This window comes from Crocodylus siamensis, chromosome 4, assembly GCF_052110815.1.
Source record: "Crocodylus siamensis isolate JL-2025a chromosome 4, ASM5211081v1, whole genome shotgun sequence".
NCBI classification, from domain to species: Eukaryota; Metazoa; Chordata; order Crocodylia; family Crocodylidae; genus Crocodylus; species Crocodylus siamensis.
Genome location: NC_143398.1, coordinates 164,342,206 through 164,364,134, shown reverse-complemented (window position 1 = coordinate 164,364,134; position 21,929 = coordinate 164,342,206). Strand labels below are relative to the sequence as shown.

The 21,929-nt window shown below is 43.2% G+C and overlaps 1 protein-coding gene and 1 long non-coding RNA gene across 3 annotated transcripts in view; one reads left to right on the top strand and one right to left on the bottom strand.

The window, feature by feature from the left end:
- Positions 1-21,929, bottom strand: part of CDK15 (cyclin dependent kinase 15) — a 79,240-nt gene that overhangs the window by 5,973 nt on the left and 51,338 nt on the right. The window contains exons 11-13 of the mRNA XM_090044762.1: positions 18,244-18,307; positions 7,265-7,313; positions 3,032-3,171 (exon numbers count right to left, since the gene is read on the bottom strand). Coding sequence (XP_089900888.1) covers positions 3,032-3,171; positions 7,265-7,313; positions 18,244-18,307 — 253 coding nt within the window. The remainder of the gene's footprint in view (positions 1-3,031; positions 3,172-7,264; positions 7,314-18,243; positions 18,308-21,929) is intronic.
- The window catches only part of LOC149867104 (uncharacterized), a 173,643-nt gene that overhangs the window by 111,189 nt on the left and 40,525 nt on the right, over positions 1-21,929 (top strand). The window lies entirely within an intron of this gene.

Here is a 21,929-nt window from a genome sequence, read left to right as displayed (position 1 = left end):
TTCTTTTAAAACTGCCATTCCAGACTATAAGACAGGCTAGAAGGAAGCCGGATGATCATGTGAATGCCCTCTCCTGACACTTCACACGTCTCACCAAACTTGCAGTGCTTCCATAATCAACCCCACCTGGACTACTGGTGGAATTTGAAGCAAGGGCTTACAATATCAAAAACTTGAATCTCTACCACTAGAGATGAAAGAGCTGCTCCATTAACTGGCTGCTGTGGTAGATTCTCATCTCTTTCCCATCCTGCATAATATGCCTATCAGACTGGCCATTTCTCAGAGTCTCTTGGGCACTCATTTTTCTCTTTAGATATAAGTAATTAAGAGGGAACCTACTTGGAGCAAGTTGTCAAGTTATTTGAAAACTTCATTTATGGCTTTTCTAACATACCCCAAGCAGAGGAGCTGCCAGCTAGAATCTCTCCCAAACTGCCACCCTTAGAAAGGTGTTGTATGTGTGCAAGTGAGTGCAAGATCTGCATTCCTTTTCTGTTCACCCAGCCACAGAGCACAAATCTCCCATTGGCACCAGCCACTAGAGAGGAATCAACATGGATTACCCTTATTTTCTAGCACTTTACATCCAGGAAAAACAAAGTATGTACCAGTATTTTAGATCCCCTCTGCTCAAGTTCACCAAGAGGAAACTAAGAGCTCCCTGCACACCTCTCTAGCTCCCTGCCTCATGTGACAGCAGTCTCTATCTTCTCATTAGTATTCATTTCAATAGCACAAAATTGTTATTTAGAAGGGCTCTCACCTCTGAGACAGAAGTTCCCCAATTATTTTTACAGAAAGTGGCCTTTGGGAGGTATTCTCTAGCTACAAACTTGTTAAGGCAACTTACAGAAAAGAAAGTTCAGGCTACAGATATTTCAGAAAAGGGAAAAGGACTTCTGGCTGGAACATGTTTTTTTTTAATTTTGTTTCTCCCCCCTACCCCCCACCCCCACCTTCCCCACACCTTTGGAAATTTAAGCCCCTTTTTACTTTCTACCTCCAGCTTGTTTCCTGCCCCCTGGACTGAACTTTCTTGTTCAGAACATTGAAAGTAATAGCCAGCATACTCCAGAACAAAGTAGGAACAAAATATATGTAAAATCTGCACTGTTATCATAGCACCCAGGATTCTAAAATGATGCAATTAAATTTGAAAACGATGCGATTCCAACATGACACAGAGAACAAATGCTTTGTATAGGATTATGGCAACGGGGATGGATGCATTGGGAATTATTCAGCATTGCCTAATTTTTATAGTCGTAATGAGTCACTCATGAATATGATCTTGCATAATCATATTGTACTTGTTTCAGTCCAATAGACTTTGATTTTGTTCTCAACACACTGGTTGCTATGATAACGCCATGTAGTTTCCTGTTCACCAAGGTACCTCTCACTGCTGTTTGGATGAAGTATCAGAGATGATAAATATGGGGTGGTATATAAACCCAGGTTAAAGGAAATCATCTCCTACATGGCAATACACCCTAGATAATAAACCTTGTTCTAGAAATTGACACATTGTGCCAATCTGTTGTGTCATTCCTTCTATTTCTTCTCTCTCTCCCTTCCTCTCATTCTGTCTGTCTCTGTACCTATTTTTTCCACACTTTCTCTTTCTCTGTCTCTTGGCACTGGCACTTTCATCTCCTCCCTTGGGGATTTGAGATGTCACTGCAGGAAGTGCTTGTCCGCCTCTCCGGCAGCAGCAGAGCCCTGTGGCTTTGACAAACCTCATTTAATTGGGAGGAAGCCAGGAGGGTTTGAAAGAACTGAAACATCCACGAAACTCCTTTTATCAGGCATAATTTAAACTCTGCATGGAAAAAACCCTATATGTATAAAGAAAAGTCAACTTCCCTCCTGCTGTGAGCGCTCCCCTCTTCTCCCCCTCCCCCCCCCCGGCACAGGCAGGTTCCTGTGAGATTCCATCTTTTCATTTTTCTAGAAGTGTCAAAGTAGATTTGTGCTCTGTGGCTGGGTGAACAGAAAAGGAATGCAGATCTTGCACTCACTTGCACACATACAACACCTTTCTAAGGGTGGCAGTTTGGGAGAGATTCTAGCTGGCAGCTCCTCTGCTTGGGGTATGTTAGAAAAGCCATAAATGAAGTTTTCAAATAACTTGACAACTTGCTCCAAGTAGGTTCCCTCTTAATTACTTATATCTAAAGAGAAAAATGAGTGCCCAAGAGACTCTGAGAAATGGCCAGTCTGATAGGCATATTATGCAGGATGGGAAAGAGATTTTCCAGTTTAGGAAGAAGGTTTGTAACTCAGTAGGTTCTCCGTCTGTTGAGTGGTGGGGACATGTGCCTGATAGATGTTTGTGAATATGTTCATGAGTGAGCAACAGAAGGCAGGAGAAGAAAAGGCAGGTAATTTCAAGGGAGATCTAGTATACAGGGTATAAGGGACAGCTGGTTTTTCAGAACATCAAAAGGGAGCAGAAGGTGCATTTTGGGGAGTGGGACTAACACATCACATGAAGCAGCTGGGAATTCAGGATATTGGAGCAAACTGTCACCTGAATTAAGCATAAAATATGGTTTTAGGAAGGAGCTTCAGGCATCTATAGGTACAGAATCAGGAAGGGGTGGCCTTATACTGAGGCATTTATAATCACAGCTTTCTAAATAAGCCACTAATACTGAGGTCTCATCCGAGTTCCTTTCTAGCATTGATGCCATGCTGACAGAGGAAAAAATGGCTAAAAGTTGCTCAAGCAGCAACTTGGCTACATTGCAGCTTATGGGTTTTTTAAAGTTGTTGACCAGCAGTGTAGCAATGTGACTGGGTGCCTGGGGCACAGGTAGCAGTGACTTCCCGTTGCAGCTATGCCACTGGTTCAATCACAATCATGATTGTGATTTTTTTGCACAACCTCCCCCCAACCCCCTAACCCCAAGTTGGCATCCAGGGCAGTTGCTTCTTTTGCCCTGCTGTAATTATGGCACTGCTTTGACAAACTACAAATGAAGCATCCCTCTTCTTGCTGAGTTAGGAGCAGGGGTTAACATACCATCTGGAAGCTGATGCAGCTGAGCAGGCAGAGGGCTGAAAAAGTTATGGACAAGCGCATCTTGTGCAGAGACCCGCTCTCTAGGAAATGTTTTCAGCATTCTTGATGCCAGGTCTTCAGCTCCTGGCACCCTGTCCAGTCTAGAAAAGCAAGAAAAAACAAAATAGCACCAGAATGGGACCTAGGACTTAAAGCAGGAACCAGATCTAGGCTCAAGTTTTGTCAAGGCCAGGAGGTATTATATCTGGGAGATCTGGTTAAACTTGTGATGGGATACAGGTCCTGTATGGCTCCCCATTGGGAACTTCAGTGAAGTTTGAAAGCGTGTGCCTCCGGGGTGTTGGTTCAGACCATCCTCCAGTAACACTTTTGGATCCCTCATACTTTCTTTTGAAGAAAAATTGTTACTTTTTGAAGAAGGAGCTTGGAATAAAAATAGATACTAGCAGTAGGCAAGGGTGTATGTTTACATGTATCATAGCTAAAATTTTGTAAGTTATTTTTATAGTCATACTCTGAGCCATAGATGCCAACGTTATTTTTTGCTGGTGGGTGCTTGCAGACATACCCCGGCCTCCCCCCCACCCCAAACCCCCCCCCCAGTGCTTTACTTTTAACTTGGTGTGTTCCTGTGCCAAGCCCCACACATGCACAGAAGAGGCAGCATGTTACTTCAACCTTGCTCTACAGCATCTGTAAAGATAGAATGCTTTAGTAGGGCTTTTTTGGTACTTTTATCTAATAGCTTGATTGAATCAGCTTTAACTTTAGCCTTAGCTTTAGCTAAAATCACCAAAAAGCTCTGCTGAAGTGCCCGATCTATACAGATGATGCAGAGCCAGGTTGAAGTAATGTGCTGCTTCTTCCGGTTAAGTGTGGGGTTTTTTTTTCAATGTCTGCAAGCATGGATCCATGGGCTGAGCACCCGGTAATTTTTTTCGGTGGGTGCTTGAGCCCTGGAGCACCCATGGAGTCAGCACCTATGTTCTGAGCCATGACAATATGAAAATATCTCTGTGTAACCTGCCAATGGCCACTACAGATTTGTGTTCAGAATTGAGAGATTAATGGAAATGCCCTGTCTGTCTCCTGACCCCGGTTTAGCAGTGTAGTTAGGCTGTAATCATTTTGGGGATTCACCAGTATGAATCCTTCCCAAAATGAATGTTTTGTTTTCTTTTGTTTTTTTCAAATGACCAGCAAATGCCAATGCCAAGTGGTGTCTCCTGGAGAAGAGTGCAGCTGGGGACTAGGAAGTGAAAGAGAGAAAACAAACAAGCAAGCAAGCAAATAAAAACAGTGCTTTAGTTTTACAGCTTTTACTTTGTTTGTTTTGATCATGTTTCAGCATCAAGTGGCCCATCAGAGAGCCTGTTGTGCTCCTACTTACCACCCCAGCTGCTGCTGCTTCCCCTCCAAACAACAGCTCAGTGCTGGCATGCTCCTGTTCCTACCCTTTTCCAGTCCTCTGATGCTAGAATCAAAAACTGAAGGTTGGGAGGGACCTCTGGAGGTCATCCAATCCAAAGGTTTTCAACCTTTTTTCATTTTCTGGCCCCTAAAAAATTTCAAATGGAGGTGTGGACCCCCTTGGAAATTTCATATGGAGGTATGGATGAACCCCTTTGAATTTTAAGTGTGGGTATTCATATACTTTTGATTGACTGTAGTCATCCTTTGCGGAGTCCTTAGACATAATCTGCAGGCCCTCGGGGGTTCACAGACCACAGACTGAAAACCACTGATCTAGTCCAACCCCATAATCAAAGTAGGACCACCCCCAACTATCTCATCCCAGCCAAAGCTTTGTCTAGCCAGGTCTTAAAGACCTCCAGGGATGGACATACCACAACCTTTCTGGGTAACCTGTTCCAGTGCTTTACTACCCTCCTCACACAAAAGATTTTCCTGATATCTAACCTAAACTTTCCTTGCTGCAACTTAAGACCCTTGCTCCTTGTTCTGTCATCTGCCACCACTGAAAAGAGTTTAGCTCCATCTTCTCTGGAACTCCCCTTCAGGTGGTTGAAGACTACTATTAAACCCCTGTCAGTCTTCTCTTCTCCAGACTAAATAAGCCCACTTCCCTCAGCCTCTCTTCATCATAAGTCATGTGCCCCAACCCCCATTTTCACTGCCCCCCCGCTAGAATCTCTCCAATTTGTCCCCATCCTTTCCGTAGTGGGGGGCCCAAAACTGGACACAGTACTCCAGATGTGGTCTTACCAGTGCTGAATAGAGTGGAATAACCACTTCCCTCAATCCGCTAGCAATGCCCCTACTAATGCAACCTAGTGTGCCATTAGCCTTCTTGGCTTACTGTCTACTGTAACTGCATAGAGCACCTGATGCTCTGGATGGTTTTGTTTTTGTAAATATGGTTTTGTTTTTGTAAAAATTTGATTTTGTAAAAATTTAGGTCTTAGTGACTATGATAGAAAAATACTCAGTTCTCCCATCCGCCAAATTATACAAGCCTCCCCGCTGGCTTGGGGAGGAAGATACAGGGACTAGGAATCAAAAACTGGGTGTTACCTTATAGTGCCAACACTTAGAACAAGCCTGCACAGGGCTTGCTTTCAGAGGTCATGATATTGGTGGAGCCTGGAAGATCCCCTTTACCCTGCTTAGCAACCCCTTCCTTAAGGCTCTTTGCCATGTCACTGGGCTTTCTAGTACCCCCATCTTCCAGGCTCCACAATGGCAACTAGCTCCACACAGAATTCCCATTTGTTTCCATAACTTGCTAAGCAGGGCCATAGTTGAGCTGTCTGAAGCACTCCTTCACTTCTCAAGAAATGAATATTCCTTGTCCAGTTAACCAAGGAAGGCAGAAACAGAGTCAATCCTGGACCAGTACACAATACAGAACTCTGCTACCACAGCACAGGACCAGTCTATCGGCACTGGCTTTAAAGAGCTTTTCCAGCTTTAGTCTTTTAAACAAGGAGCTGTGGCCAGTGAGCAGGAAGCTGTTCCATCCCAGGTGATTACTAGGAATATATTCATTTCCCTGCTGTGGATGAGAGTGGGAATTATTTTTAGATGGGAGTGTGTTATCTAAGCTTGAGAAATTAGAGAGTAATATATATATTTCTGAAAGTTTCTGACAACATTTATTAAAATTATTTGTATTTCCAAACCTAGCATGGTGCTAAAGACATTAGTATCTCATTTAAGAAATTCAGTGCAATTCCTGAGAAAGCCAGCTGTAAAGGACAGTGTGTTATCACTCAGAGTGAGGCTGAATGCAACAGTGAGGTACTGGATTCACCCTAAACCTGCATTAGCTTAAGGTCTTCGAGGCCAAAATAGTCTTTTTATCTTGACACAGTGGGGCTTTGATCCTAGGTTGTAGTTTTCTCTGGCATTGTTCTGTACTGTACTGACTGTAGTGATCACTGGGTTCAATAAACACAGGCATAAGTGAATGGGAAGAATTAAGCAACCGGTTTTATTCTGGAGCAGCAAGCAACTCCTGCAGACTGTATGTCTGTCTAACTGGCTAGCTGCCCCCCCGAGGAATCATATCCCAATTCCCAACCCCCTCAGTCTCAGTTAGGGAGCACCTCTTAAATTTAGAGACCAGGCCCCAGGGGGCTAAAATAGGGCACTTAGTCAAAATCAGTTTTCCAGATTATATCTTTCATTGATATGCATGTGGTTGGGGATGCAGAGGCTACTTCTGATTCTGCAGCACTGTTGTGGGTGATTGAGAAAAGTTGTACATGCACTGTCTGAAGTGTCATCTTTAGGATGAGCTCTTAAATCAAGTACATCCCCAGTTGGTACTGATCATAGAAGAATATGAATTTTCCAGTCCTTGCTAATCCTGCAATCTTTTTTGGCCACATATAGACAAGTATCTCTGTATAGTTTAGCTATTTTTTTCTAGCAATATTTGCACCTTTATTTCTATGCACAAAGCTGGGAAAGTGCAAAGTTGGTAGTACAAGCTGCACTGGGGCTGTGCAAGAGGGCCTGGAAAGCATGATTCATAAATCAAATTGTACCTTTCAAACAGTCATGCATAATGTTGAATTGTTGCTTGTCTGAGAACAGTAAACCCACTGAAGTCTTTCAGAATCCTCTACTTAACTTATTGTTGCTTGTTACTACAGAAGTGTCTCTTACTCATTCTAGACTTGCCAGAAGAGCTCATTTAAAGTTAAATGGTTGCATATAAAAACAAACCCACAGGCCGCTTTGACGCTACTGTTATAAGTAGTTTACCTGTCACAGATCATTCGGAGCCTCTGAGGTCTGCTGGAGACAACCCTCTCTAGAAAGTGAATATGCAGTCACAAGATTAAACAGAAATCAATCCAACAACCATTCTTTGAGCCCTTACAAAAATATGTGCTTAGAATTTCAAAGGACCCTATAGAATCTGTCATCTTGGTATTTATAAATATACATTATACCTATAGGACTTGAATATCAACATTGATGTTAATAAGGCTATTACAGTTCTATAACCCTCTCATTTTACCTACCTACAAATATAGGCCTTGGGCCTGATTCAATTTCTACTTAAGTCAGTGGGTGTTTTTCTTTGACTTCAGTGGAAGCAAGATCAATTCCCAACATCTAAGATTTAGAAATCGGAGTTAGTTTTTCCTAAGAGCTAAGACCTTAATCCAGTGAATGGATCTGGGTAAGTGGCCCCTTATGCCTACAGAGATGATGTTGAGGTCCTTCTGGTCCCACATAAATATTAGGGGGTTCATCTGCATGGAGGTGACTGCAAGACTGGGGCCTGAGTAAGGGCTTTAGGATCTGGCCCTGTATGTATGCAATGTTTTCTCTCTACAGCTAAGGTTTGTTTTTTGGGGTTCCTACTCTCGTGTTTGCTTCATGGCCACTCATTTAAACATTTCTATCAAACTGAAATCTTGCAAACTTTGCAGTTTAGAGCACATTTGGTTGCTTTTTGGTATTTTTAAGTTTTCAAGACAAGTGGAAACAAGGGTACTTTTGGATGATATATTTTATTGGACCAACCACATGGTTGGGATAAGTCAAACAAGATTTTGAATGTTAGGCATTCTCCCTCAAGTGACCTCAACTGGATCATCACAGCTAAAACATCACTTTAACACTACCAAAACAACTGGAAACTTTTTCTGTTATACACTGAAAAGGTAATGATAGGTTTTTCAGATGTTCTTTTGCTTGTTTCTAGATGAAAAAAAATAATCTAATGTCACAGGTCTGGAATAATGACAGCTATTTAAACGAAGACATTTTTATTAGCAAACGGTGTAGAGGCTACCTGTCACAAGAACTGCTATGTATTTACTGCAGAGCATTGGTACAGTTCAGGGCTTTCCTTCCACTTCACTGTACAGTGAAGTTTAGTTCTACAAAATTATATGCAGGATTTATTGTATTCCATTCTTAAATACAAAGAAAAAGAAATATTGCACCTACACAACCATTAAGTCCCAAAGTCTTAATGATAATTTTAATGTGAGATTTCCTGCAGCTGGAGGGTGCTCAGCAGGCAGTAATGGCTCCAAAGGAGCCATTATTTTCTATAGTGCAGTTTTCTGTGGTTTGTAATTTCAGTGAGCCAGATTCACCACTGATGAAAATTGATGTAGGATTGCTTTGATCAGCAGTATGACCGTGATTTATACCACGTGAGGATGTAGTCCGTTGAGTTCGATAGGACTATGCCAGCTTACATCAGATAATTTGTTGGTTCAGTGTAGCCATATTTAGAGCCATCAGGCTGCGCGTGGGCCTTTGATGAGCATAATGAGGTGGAAAAATGCAAGCAGCCTCCTCCACTGCCCCTTATGTCCTTCAGGAAGTTTGCAGAGATTCAGGGATTGCTGAGGCACAACACGACTGTGTTTGGTAGGATGCCCCCTGTCAGCCAGTGGTGCTTGCAGAATGCTGTGCAGATCCCCCACCTTTACCCTGTGCATCATGTGAAACTCAAAACATCACTTATTTGGGGTTTAAGTGGTATCCGGGGCTCAGCAGGCTCCAGGGTGGATAACATCCATAGTGTGCAGGGATAGCAGGCTTAAGGGTGGTTAGAACAGCCTGAATCAAGTGTCTGTTGAGAAGGGACTTGTGCCAAATTTCAGATAAGTCAAGCCTCCCTTGGCTTATCACTGGGGGGGGAAACAGTACAAACATACCTGAAGCATAGCTGCCCACACAAACCGCAGGGCTAGTTCTGTGTATGAAAGCTAAAGATAAGGCAGAACTATACCAGAACTTTAATTTTAGGCCCATTCCTGGAGTCTCCTTTCAAGCCAAATTGCCACTGACGTATTTGAGGACTGGTTCCACCAGAAAACTCTTTTAAGTGTAGCACAATTTCTCACTGTCAGCACTACAGTCTTACTAATATTAAACATGTTGATTCAGAGCCTGGGATTACCAGCTGGATAGTTACCATACCTTTCCTACAGTGCTGCTAGATTCCTCTGCAGTACTTAATGTAACTGTAGCAGCAGTCCCATAACCACCAGACTGCTGCAATTGAACTAAGATAATAAGTGATAGAACTATTACTACACCAACTTAGCTGCCATAAAATGTAACTGCACATTGATTTATAAGAAAAATACAATCAGAATTGAGCTTCCTTCAAACTAGTGGTCACTCTTACAGGGAAATATAATATTTAGTAGGTTGTCAGAAAGGTCAAAGAGAAGAATAAATAGCAGCTTAAGAAAGATGTGCTTTTTAAATACGAATAGCATATACCACAGGTTTATTCTAAGAACATCCTGAGAATTCTCACCTAATAAATAACGTATGAATTGACAGACCAGTAGTTCTCTCATACCCTCCTCACTGTCTTGGGAATGCTCCAGTCTGCTTACTGGCTTTTCAAATGCTGGTGTTTGAAGAAATCACAGGCACATAGAATATGCACAGAGGAGATCTACATAGCTCCAACTCAAATACTTCACCTCTTTTCCAAAAAACACAAAAGAAAGAAGGAAACTCAAAGATGCACAATTCAGGAAGTGATTAATCACTATAGGAGAGCCACATCTCCATGCTCTGCAGGCAAGATATCATCCTTTCTACTGTAGCACTGTCCCACCCACCCTTTGCTTTCAGGTCTCTGACCAGATTTTTACAGGAACCTTTCAGGAGAAAGCAATACAGGTAGAGGGAATGGCTGTTCATTGTTCCACCACTACACGTAACAGGATTTACAGAAAAGTTCATGCCTCTTGAAGGCTCAGGACAAGTGTAGTGACTTCTTAACCTGGCAGGGGAAATACCATGTATCTGTGTCCAAGAAGGCAGTTTTCCTGAACCGCAGCCCGGGAGAACTGCTCTTCGGAGTGGTTCAGTACCCACTGAGGTGCAGCAGCTTAAAGCCCACTTTATGGAAATGGGAGTCTCCTCCCCTTGCTTGATCTGAGGGCAAGCAAAATTCAGGGGTATCTGAACCCCAAGCCTCTGGGCTTGGGCCTGCAAGTAGGATGCCCGCCAAAGGTTTTGGAAACTTCTGAAGCCCCGGTGTGGGTGGAGGACGTTTGCTGGTAGTAAGGCTACTTATGGTTCTGGACACTTGGATTTGGAATACGTTTTGGTTAATTTGGCCGTGGATACAAATTAAATTAAAAAAAAAAAAAGTTCATGCAGTCTGACACTACATTGTATTTTTTTTGGCTGCCCCTCACTGTCTTAGAAATCTGCTTCTGGTTGGTGCGGTGATAGGCACACCCTGCCAGCACCAGGCCTCTGTAACATCCTCTTTGAAGTTAGGGGAGGTGGCAGGGGTAATGTTGGGTTGGGAAAATGCTGGCCATGTGATTGCAATAGAATCATGCTATCAGGAAGCTGGAAGGAAACTGCATGCAATCATTATGACCTGATACTGTGACTGGATTTGGGGTGGTTCAGGTTCCAGTACAAATCAGAGCAGTGTCAAGGATGCTCTAGTTTGTGCTTCTCTGCCACTGGAAAGATACAAAACAGTCCCAGAACTAGGACGTGGCTCAAATTACAAAGTACTACAGAATCAGGTCTCTCCCTGTTCAAGTATCTATCTATTTTTTTTGCAACTATCTAGTTGGTCTAATAAAAGATATCATCTCTACCACACTAACTACTTCAGAAAGTGCTACCTCCAAGTGCTAATGAAGCCATTATTAGTAAATGCCAATGCGAGTTTATTATACAAACTTTCCCATCCAGATCTGGAGAATTTTCTTGCTTTCTGCAAAGAAAATTCAGGCTCATTAAAGAGCTCCTGTGCATACGCCTACACATGCAACCCTATCTGGAGCAAATTTGCTAACAATGGGCACATCCCCACGAACACGGCCATGTGGTTTGTGGTGCCACAAAGCCATTTAAGGTGTCACAAACTGCACATGGTGCATGTGCATCTGTTTACCATGCTACTAATTTGCAGTGCAGTGCCCTTATTTTTTTTTACACCGAGAGATCCCAGTGTAAAAAAAATGCCACTACAAAAAGTGGCGTAGCACATGTGGCATCAGTGTGCACCACCAGAAACCAGAGCCTGGCTGGTCAGAGCCACACTAGCTGCTGGCCAGGCTCCCAGTGGCTGGCTTGGTGCCCCTGCTACCCCAGGAGGTCCCCAGGACCCCAGGTAAGGCTGCTGGGACCAGCACACTTACTGGCGTCATCCTCCCTTACTCTACCCAGGTCACTTTGCCACATGCCAGAGTACGCATGCAGAGGCATGCCTGGGGGACAGACTGCAGTGGCACAAATATGTGCCGCTGCTATTTGTCTTGTGGGAAAGTCATACCCCAATGGGAGCAGTTTAGTCCAGGGCTGCTCCTGCCTCCCTGCCCTGCTGTGCCCCCCTGCAGCAGCCAGGGGGAGCTCCAGGCTCTCCTGAGTGCCAGCTCTGGGTTGGCAGGGGGGCACGGGGATCAGGCCTGTGCTCTGGGGAACAAGGGGTGGCTGTCCGGAGTGGAGGACAGCTCCTACCCGTAAAGAGCATGGGATCAAGGCTCAGTAGGACTGGCTTGGAGCAGTGCACCGTACCCTAAGCAGCACTAGGACTGGGGGGAGATAGGGAAGGGGGAAGCAGTGCTGGGACTGGGGGGATGTGGGGAGGGAACCAGTAGCGCCAGGGACCGGGAAGCTGGAGCTGCGAGGGGGAAGCAGTGCCAACTGATGCTGCTTCCCCTTCCCCTTCCCCTCCCCCTCCCCCACCACCACTTCCCCCTCATGTCTCTGCCTGGTCCCAGTGCTGCTTCGCTCCTGACTCCCCCTGGGAACGGGTGGGGAGTGGGAGACAACTAGAGTGTGCGCTCCATGGGAACAGGTGAGCTCTCTGTCCCCTCAGTCCTGTGCAGTACATGCCACAGTCAGCTCCCGCTCTCCGCCTGTGTTTGGGGGAGCCAGGAGCTGACAAGAGCTGGGACTGTGGATAGAGAGCTCAGCTACCTAGGCTGACCAGAAGGAAGTTGCTCCCGGTCAGTGTCTACATGTGTGCTACTGCGCAGTAGCCAATGCACCGTTAATCTAGTACCTGTATTTGTTGGTACTAGTTAACGGTGCATTAGCTTAATTTACTGCGCAGTAATTCCCAAGCATGTGTAGACACTGACACTTTACTGTGTGGTAGATTAGTCTAAGAAGCAGTAAAGAGTTTTGTGTAGATGCACCTTTTGTGTTCAAAAGCTTGTCTAACATCTCTTCCAACTATAGAGCTGATCCAATAAAAGATATCACCAAAATAACCCCTGGCTTCTTGCATATGTTCTAGACCATCACGGTTGCCAAGCTCCAACCTTAATGCAAGTTTTGACAGGATTTATTACTGTTTTAGTACCAGCATGCTGGAAATATCTTCATAGGAGTGAGCATTTTTAAAATGCACTGGTTGGATCTGGTGTGCAAGGACAGTCTGTGGGGCTGGTTTAGCATGGATGCTGCATGCAGCATGCACCCATGACCAGGTCCCTGTACTGCATGTAGTGCCTATGGCACTGGTCCAACCCTGCATACTGCACACGGCATGTGCCAGACTGGTTCCATGCACTGCCAGGCTGCCACATGCTGCATGTGGTGCACAGCGTTGGTATGAGACCCATGAACTGGATTTTAGACCCCTAGTCTACTCAATAAAGTGCCAGTCTGCCCTGCACTCTGCCCAAGTTTAGACTCACACAGGCTAACTACTTCTCACTATTGTTAGTTCCTAGTGTCCTCAGGGCTCGTGTCCACAGGGATAATCAGGAATATTTATCCAAATTAGACAAACCAACATAAACTACTGATACCCTGTTGTTTAGAGCACAGTACAAACACCCAGGTAAATATGTTCTCAGAGCTGAAGACTAAGACAGATCTAAAAATGTAAACCAATGCAGACAGACACTGATTGAAGGTGAAAGATTAAAAAATGCAAAGATATTTGGACCCCCATTATCAACAAATTAGATAAAATACTGATCAAATAATATATGATGAAGAGCTATCTAAACTATAATGGTACCCTGTATGGTTGATTGATTTATTTAACGATGGGGGCAGATCTTACACACTAGAGATTTGATTATTTTCTGTGATGGTACAATATATTGAATGCTAATTAGAAAATATCTCCCTATTCGAAAACTAAGGTGGGGGTGGCTTCTGAACGGACAATGAGGCAGGCAAATGGAAAGGACAAATGTAAAATGAGTAAACATTCCCAATTTATATCATGTGAAAATCATACCAGTACTGCTACATGAAGGTGATATGTCTGCAGATGTCCACAAGGAAACATTTCCCTCTGATCAGTGAAACAGCTTGTGCAGCAGGACAAAATTGGGACTCTGTCTGTGTGACCTCCATTAGATTACAGTACATAACCAATACCAGACAGAAAGGAAGCCTCCCTGGAGGTTGGCCATACTGCATCGTAGGGCTGTTTGTTATATGTTTGGGACCAAAGCCACCTATAGTTTATTATGACAATAAAGATTTCCATCATTTCAGGATTCAGTTTCTTTCTATTCCATAGAGATCTCTTGTTAAATGAAGCATCAGCATAAAAAAGTGAAATAAAGAAAAAAAATAAACATGCTGAGAGCTCAGACTTCATATGTACTCTGAAAAATGTCATTTGACATCAGTGTTTCAATGCTTGTTGCTTCTTGCTTCCATCTGCTGGTGGAAACTTGAAAAGCAAGACATGCTAAAAGCCTCTATATTTGGAGGAGGAAAGGCTCATTTCTGGAAGCTTTTCTAAGGCCTGCAGACAATTGAGAAATTACGCCATTGTGCTCTTTTAACTTAAAGTTAATTGTTACATGTAAAGAACTCTCTTGTAAAGTTCTGCCCTCATAAACAAAGTTACACAAACTAATGAAGACAACACTATATTTTCTGGCAGCCCATGCAATAAATCAAGGAGGATTTAAGACATATAGAGTTACAGCCAAGTTGTAAGAATTTATAAACCACTCTCTTTCCTTTGGAATTCAGGTGTCAAAGGGAAGAGATGTGAAAAACTCAGTGCATCATGCACTCTCTTCCAATTTGGCAAAATCTTTGGCTAATGCTATGTGCTCTGACTCGTAATCCTTTCCTGCCCTTGACCCCTGCTGTCTAGATTGAAACTTGTAACCATTAGTGGAGCAGGATCAAGACGCTGGCTTTCCGATGCCACAACTGAGGTTTAGAAGGGATTTAAACTCTCTGCTTTTCAGCCTGGTAAAATGAACACAGCAGTAGATTAATGCAAGGATTTGTGCTTACACAGCATGAGAGCTTTCAAAAATAATGTTAACAGAGCTACAAGTACCTCTCAGAGAGTAATCAAAACAAGAGAGGTCAGAATCAACAAACGGATGAGTGCAGGGCAAAGTCTGGCCAGTGCTATTGTAGGTACAGGGGCTCCTATGTGGAGGGGGCCTGGGCCCCAGTGTAGCCAAGAAGGAGCTTTATACACCTTCTGCGTGCTGCAGGGACCAGTTCTGTACCAGTGCAAGTATAGTCAGAATAAAGACATAGCTGCTAGATCCACTGCTGTGTGTATTCACTAGCTAATGTCCCTGGGAAGGGAGAATACAAGACTGTGGACATTGCTGCTGTCTAGGGACAGTTGTGCAGCCTGAAGGAGGATCCCTTGCCCAGCCTTTCTGCTTACTTGTGTTTGGACAGGGATTGAGGTTTTGGTGCACAAGACAGTTGTGTTGAATTTATGCAGGAAAAGAACATGGTTTTCTTTAAGAGAGGGTCCAGTTTAGAATTGCTTTGAAAGGAGCGCATTTCTCCCTTGCAAAGGATACTGCATTGAAGGCAGGGTGCTGTCTTTGTGGTGAAGCCATTTCTGCTCTGCCTATGGGCAGGAACCTTATCTCCTGGGCCCCCATGCAACTTGCCTCCCCCTTGTTCAAGGCCGGCAGCAAAACACATTTAAGTCCAGAGCAGTCAGACAAACCTCTAAAGTTTTAGAACTGCTGTTTCAAAAGATTTCTACAGACATGCCAATCCATAAGCCCTTCCAGGGCTGATCCTAGACTACTGAATCCAGTGGGAGTTCTGTCATTAACTTCAGTGAAAGTCGGGTTGCACTCTTGGTGCTTTGTTTATTGCTGCATTTCTTCTTTGCCTTAGGCAAGAACCTATTTGTTTGTTACCTGTGCTTATTGTGCAGTGCTGGGAACATTCCTGGGCTAGCTAAAACCATTTTGCCATTTAGATTTGGGCAATCACTCAGAACTTTGTTTGGTTATTTAAACGATCCCAGCACAACTAGGCTGGAAAAAATCTCAAGAGAAAAGGTTCTTTGGTAGGATCTCCCCATAGGATGAGCATATCGCACGGACAGCAGTACTTCTGCTTCAGGCAGGAAATTTGAAGTGCAGAGGAGCATGAAAATGGAAAATACACTTAAACAATGAGATGTTTTCATACCACTTCCTCCCCTCTCCCCAACCTCATCCGAAACAGTTTGATTCAGTTCTGGGTAGGGCAAATGCCTGGCTTTATTCTTATTTTATCCAAACCAATTCATATATTCCTGATTTTGAGGCAAACGCTATCTCTGGTTTACAGCTAGAGCAGCTGGGGTGGTTGCTAGAGCCATTCTAGTGACCTCTAAGGAGAGGGAAGGAATGCTTCTCCCCAGTTCACATCACAGTGGCTTCAGCATCTCACCCTGGACTGAAGCAGCACTCCTCCTTTCCTCCTTCAAGGACACTTTTATGGGGATATGCCCACCAGCCCCTGTTCCCCTCATCTGCCTCACCCACAAAAGCACTCAACTTTGTAGGCTCCTATGGAGCTATGCTTTATGGCACAGTAGAGCTCAACTCTGCCCACATGGATTTCTAGAGCATGCCTACCTAATGAAATTTTCTAATTGATTAAAACCAATCCAGTGACTGTGGTCATACAACCAAGTACAACTACTTAAGGTGGCTTGGTTCGTTCTTTACCAAACAAACTCCAAGATCACTCAGAATCGTGTCATCCCTTCCTCTCCTACAGTGGAGCCGTATCAGTTCTGCTGCCATTAGTGTCCTCTATAACTACAGAAGGCATCATTTGAGCGCATCAGTTTGGTCAGGGTGGAGTCCAAGCTAGTGCTAAATCTTAGAAGTACTTTTACTTGCAAGTAGGTCTAAATATACCAGCCTGTGGCCACCTCCACACAAGTGTGGACGTTTGGTTCCTCATGGACAACTAGCAGTGGCACACCTGTGCCATGCACCCTCTGGTATGCAGCAGGTTACCCTGGGTGGGGAAGTGGGCTGGCCCCAGCAGCCTTATTTGGGATCCTGGTGGCCTCCTGGAGTTGCAGCAGCAGCAATCCTGTTGCTTGGAGCCTGGCTGGCAACCAGAGCATGGCTCCAGCTGGCCAGGCTCTGGTTTTGGGTGGCATGTAATGTCCCCATGTGCGCCACCCTGCTTTTTTATTGTGCAGGAACTCTTGGGGTCAAAAACCTCCAGTGTGAACAACTGACTGCGTGGTATGTGGTACTACAGATATGTCTGCAGTGCCACATATCACACAGCCATGCTCATCTGGATGTGGCCTGTTTGTTGCATTTTCATCAGAAAATTCTTTGGGATTAGACTGGGCCATCTGTATTTATTTGAATATTTCCCTACTCCACAAGTAGTCTGGGACAATCACCCCAAGCCAACCCTTGATGAGGAAAACAGCTCTTTTCCTCCCCCAGTGTGCTCTGCTCTGCTCCCTCTTTATCCAAACTAATTTACTGCTGATGGCAGGATGGCGGCACATTCCCATTTCACGCCAGCTTGATTAATGTGTCTCAGTTATTTGTGTGAAAGATTCCAAGCCTTCAGAATGTGAGACCAAGTTATTGTTCAGCCAATCACAGTTAGCATGTGAAAATGGGGGATGTTTAGTGTTCATGCACCAGATTCAAAGGAGGGGCATCTTGGAATGGGTCACACAGCAACACCCACTTCTTTGAACGGGTGTTACTATGCTCTACTAAACCTGTAAAACTCTAATTCGAACCTCTTCTTTTCTCTCCCCCTCTTATTTTTTCTAGATAGATTCCCCCTCCCACCTTTCAGGGTGAGAATGAGAAAGACTGGCTAAGTCTGTAGATGGATGGATTTCACGTTTCAGGGTTTTTAATATTTCACTTTTATATTTCTCTTAGAGAATGATCCTGCTGAGAGGCTAAGAATTGGTGCTCATCATTTCCCCCTCACTGACACTTGGATATATTGCTCTGAAAGATATCCCAGGAGAAAACATTAAACAAAAAAAAAAAAAAAAAAAAAGCAAGTGAGAGAGCCTGCTTTTCAAAGCATATTTCTCAACCTGCCCACATCAAAATAAGAGACAACTGGCCCTTTGAAGTTCAGGACACAGACTTCTCAACCAGCCTGCATTAAAATAAAAGAAACTAGCTTTATAAATCACACAGACTCCTCACCTTGCTCACTTCAAAATATGGGGCAATGACCTTTAAAAATTGGGCTTAAAGGCCTCATAGGTCATCTGTAAAAAAATAAATAGGGCAGATAAATCATACCTCCAGGTACCTCTCAACTTCTCCAGGGAAAAATAGGAGATGCTGGCCCTTTAAGCTGAAGGGCTGAGACTGACTTACCACTTCAGACAACAAAATGCTAATCAATCTAATGTATATCTATTTTTAGGGATTCCCTAGAGCCTAGAACAAGGTCCCCTGGTATTTGTATAGCACAGCATTTTTAAATGAAGAGTATAACTGATTCAGGAGTAACACTTAATGAGATCATACCTGGCTTATAGTTGGGAAGCTTGGAAAGTCCTGGCCATGTGCCCTCACTTGGGACCCCCAATACCTGTGCAAAACAAGAGAGGGAGAGAGAGAGAGAGAGAGAGAGAACAGAAATAAATGTTGTTTGCAAGTACCTCCATACAGTAGGTGCATCCGATTTAGACTTCAGTTAACTGGTTGTGAATCCAGAGCAATGTCTTGAAAATCAGTCACAACACCTGGATATGCACCAACATTAAAACACTGGAACCTGGTTCTGTGTGTAAAGGACAGAGATTCTTTAGCATTGCTGATTTTCTAATGAAAAGGGACCTTCCAAACCTTAATGTCACTGCTGCTGGGAATGTCAGCATACATATGCAGCTGCACTGACAGATGTCATTTGCACTGTATTTCCAATAACAGGGTCACATTGTACAGACTTGTTTACAGCTAAAGGTGTCCCCCTAGGCCCTGGATTGCATTGATGAGTGATTGTCTCCAGTTGTACTCGCACCACATGATATGCACTCAGTGGCTGCACACTGTCACTGGGATAGAGACCCCTGCTGTTTTGAGATGAAAAAGAAAAGATGGTAAAGAGAGCAACTGACAGGTGCTAAAAATAATTCAGGGCCCAGTTCTGAGAGTGGCTGAGCCTCAATTACACCTCTTGCCTTGAATTATGAATCTTTATGTGGCTTAGTACCCTTCAGGAAAGTGTCCCTAAAGTTTGCTTTTGCTGCTGAGGACTATGGATTTGAGCACATCTATGTACATATTCTATTTGAAATAGCAGCTGTTTAGTGTGAAGATTATTATTTGTTACATGCAAAAAGTACTGTGTCTAATTCTGTTAATGTGCTATGCTAAACAAGTAAAGTCCATGCCCAGGAGCATTTAGAATATGACATAAAATAATAAAACAATACTGCCAACCCCCAGGGTTAAAAAAATTAGGATTCATGCCCCCAAAGAATCATGAGATTGCCATAAAGATCACGAGGCCATAATCTTTAAATTATATTTGCATTAGGTTTTATTTTTTCCCCTATAACTATATGATCTAGAAATGTACTTTTTTTTTAATGAAAGTTGCTATTCTCATGTAATAATTAGACAACAGGAGCTAGAGCTTTAAGAAAAATATAAGTGTTGCAAGATTTGGAGTAAAATTGTGATGGTTGGAAATTTTGTGAAATACAACACAGGCAGAAAAAGTCCAGAATATGATTGATACAGGTAGCAGATCTCTGGTAAGCTGATTTGCATTTTTCATTTGTATTTTGGGAGCCCTAAAAGAGCAATGATGACAGTTACTATAATCTGCAAGTTGGAAAGAGCAGCTAGAATAATAGATTTGCGTGAGGCTATTTCAATTCATGGATAGTGTGCTTGTAACACAGATAGCACCCATAATTATAGTTTGTCACAGAACAAATCACAGAAGTGCAAACCCCTACATTCATTCCCTTGTGGGAACAGAACACTTGGAATTTGAATCTAGAATTACGTGGTAGTCTTTTATCTCTGTAACAGGTTGCATCAAAACACTGGATCTGAAATCCCCCAAATATGGAGTGTTTAAAATCTAGCTGGATATTTTGAAGCATGGTTGCTGCTGTAAATGCTGTTTGAGAGTATTTAGAACCTGGCTGAACTGGACTCAACGATGTGAATATACCTTTAAGCACCTTGCTGTGTATGGATTGATTGGGTGTAAGCACATGTTTAGCTGAATTTCTGCCTAATTTGGAGCCCAGAATATCCACGTATAATACCAACTGGCATAGCTGGTTCCAAGCCATGAAATTTGGGTCCAGTTTCTAGTATGGGGATCTACAATGGTAGGGGCTGCATTTAGTTAATTAAACAAATACACTCTGGCGATTACTGTCTACATGTCCTCTCTACAAACTTCAAACCCAGTTTTAACAAATCCCTGGGTCAAATCAAGACACTGCATTGTGCCTTACAGATATAGCCTATATGTCATGTGGGAATAGCAGCACTTCAATTTTGACCAACAACAGGTAGAATTATGGGACTCAGCTAAACAGAATTCTTCATTCTTTCACCTGCTCTCCCAAATAGGAACCACCCATGTGTCCTAAAACCAGTCTGACTGACATCTAGTTCCTGTCACAGAGCTACAGAATCTGAAACCCTTTTTTAATTTCTACACCTGTTGTATGTTTAATTCAACTCCAACCTAAAAAACAGTAATGGAAAGTGAAGCCCTAGGCTAATAAAGGGAGGTATAACTAGGGACCTACCTAAATTGTGGCAAGAGGAAGGTATTCTTGCAGGTTGCTGATTTCATCATCTTTTTGCGGTGAGCTCCCCCTTGCTGCTGATTGGCCAAGGGCTCCAGTGGCCCTACCCCTCACTACTGATTGGCCAAGAGCCCAATCGCTTATCTTCAGACTGCAGCATTGTGGCAGCATTGCCTCTCACTTCATAAAAGATGGTGTCAAAACCTTTTCACTTTCCTGACTGGTGCATTTGATTGGTCTTCATCATTATTAACTAAGTCTCTCTGTAGTTCTCCCTCTCGCCATGTGCTGTATGGCTGCAGGAGTTGCCGCACTTTCTTTGTATTCTGGTAAGCTTTATTTGGTTGGGGAGGCAATTCTATGCAAAGTTGTGGGAAATACTATGTCTTGTGGTGATTGCAGAAACTGCCATTTTTTGTAGTTTCTGCAAAAATTGTGAAACCACAATTTAAGAAGTTTTCTAATTCTAAGTCTGAATCCTACGTTTTTTGGTTACAATATATATATATAAAAAATGATTGTGTGTGTGTGTGTGTGTATATATACTAGTTAGAGACTATATTCAGAACTAAATCCTGTTCTCTGACACTAGTTTGCGCAACAAACATCTGTGTACAAATAATCTTCTGCGTACAAATTAATTTTAATTTCGAAACAGTATACAAACCTGCTAAATATTATGGGTGAAAAATATCCTTCTGCACCACAGTCTTGGAAAAAGCCAGGGTACAGAAAAGTCAAAGGTTGACTAGGCCAGAGCTCTCACTTAATGTGACTAACTCCTGAAATTTCTAGGACAGTTCTGATTTTCAGAGAGCTGTCCTGGGGTCCCTGAGAAACTCCCTGAAATGAAAATGTTGTTATAATTTTGAAAAATTGTTTCGGAACTAGTTCCAGGCAACATTCTGCTGTGTCTACTGCACCTGTTGCTTGGTACTGTAAGAGCACATCTGCACATGATGCTGTGTCGCCATAGCAACATGCTATGGTGATGACTAATATCCATGGGGGTCTACATGTATCCAGCAGCTACTTCACTGTAGCAGCACGCTCCCCCATTATAGTGTGTCATTATGGCGAAGCATGCTAAAAATAACCATGCATCACACTGCACTTCTTCCAAAAAGAAGTACTAAAGCACAGCGCAGTAACAACATCGCCGTAGGGCAACATGTGGATACGCCCTAAGAGTATGACCATACTGCATCTGGGTTAACTTCTGGCTACCTTCAGAACTGGAAATACTATAACCACATTTAAAAGGTGCTGCACCTAGGATAATTGCTCTGCCTCTTAGCACCAATTACTTGTAGTACAAACAAATCTAATTAGCCTTAGCACAGTGCAATGTAAATGCAGCTAAACTGCTTCCATTTCAGAAAATAGCTGTGGGAAACTTCCTGACTGAGAAGCAGCGCAGATGTTTTCTAA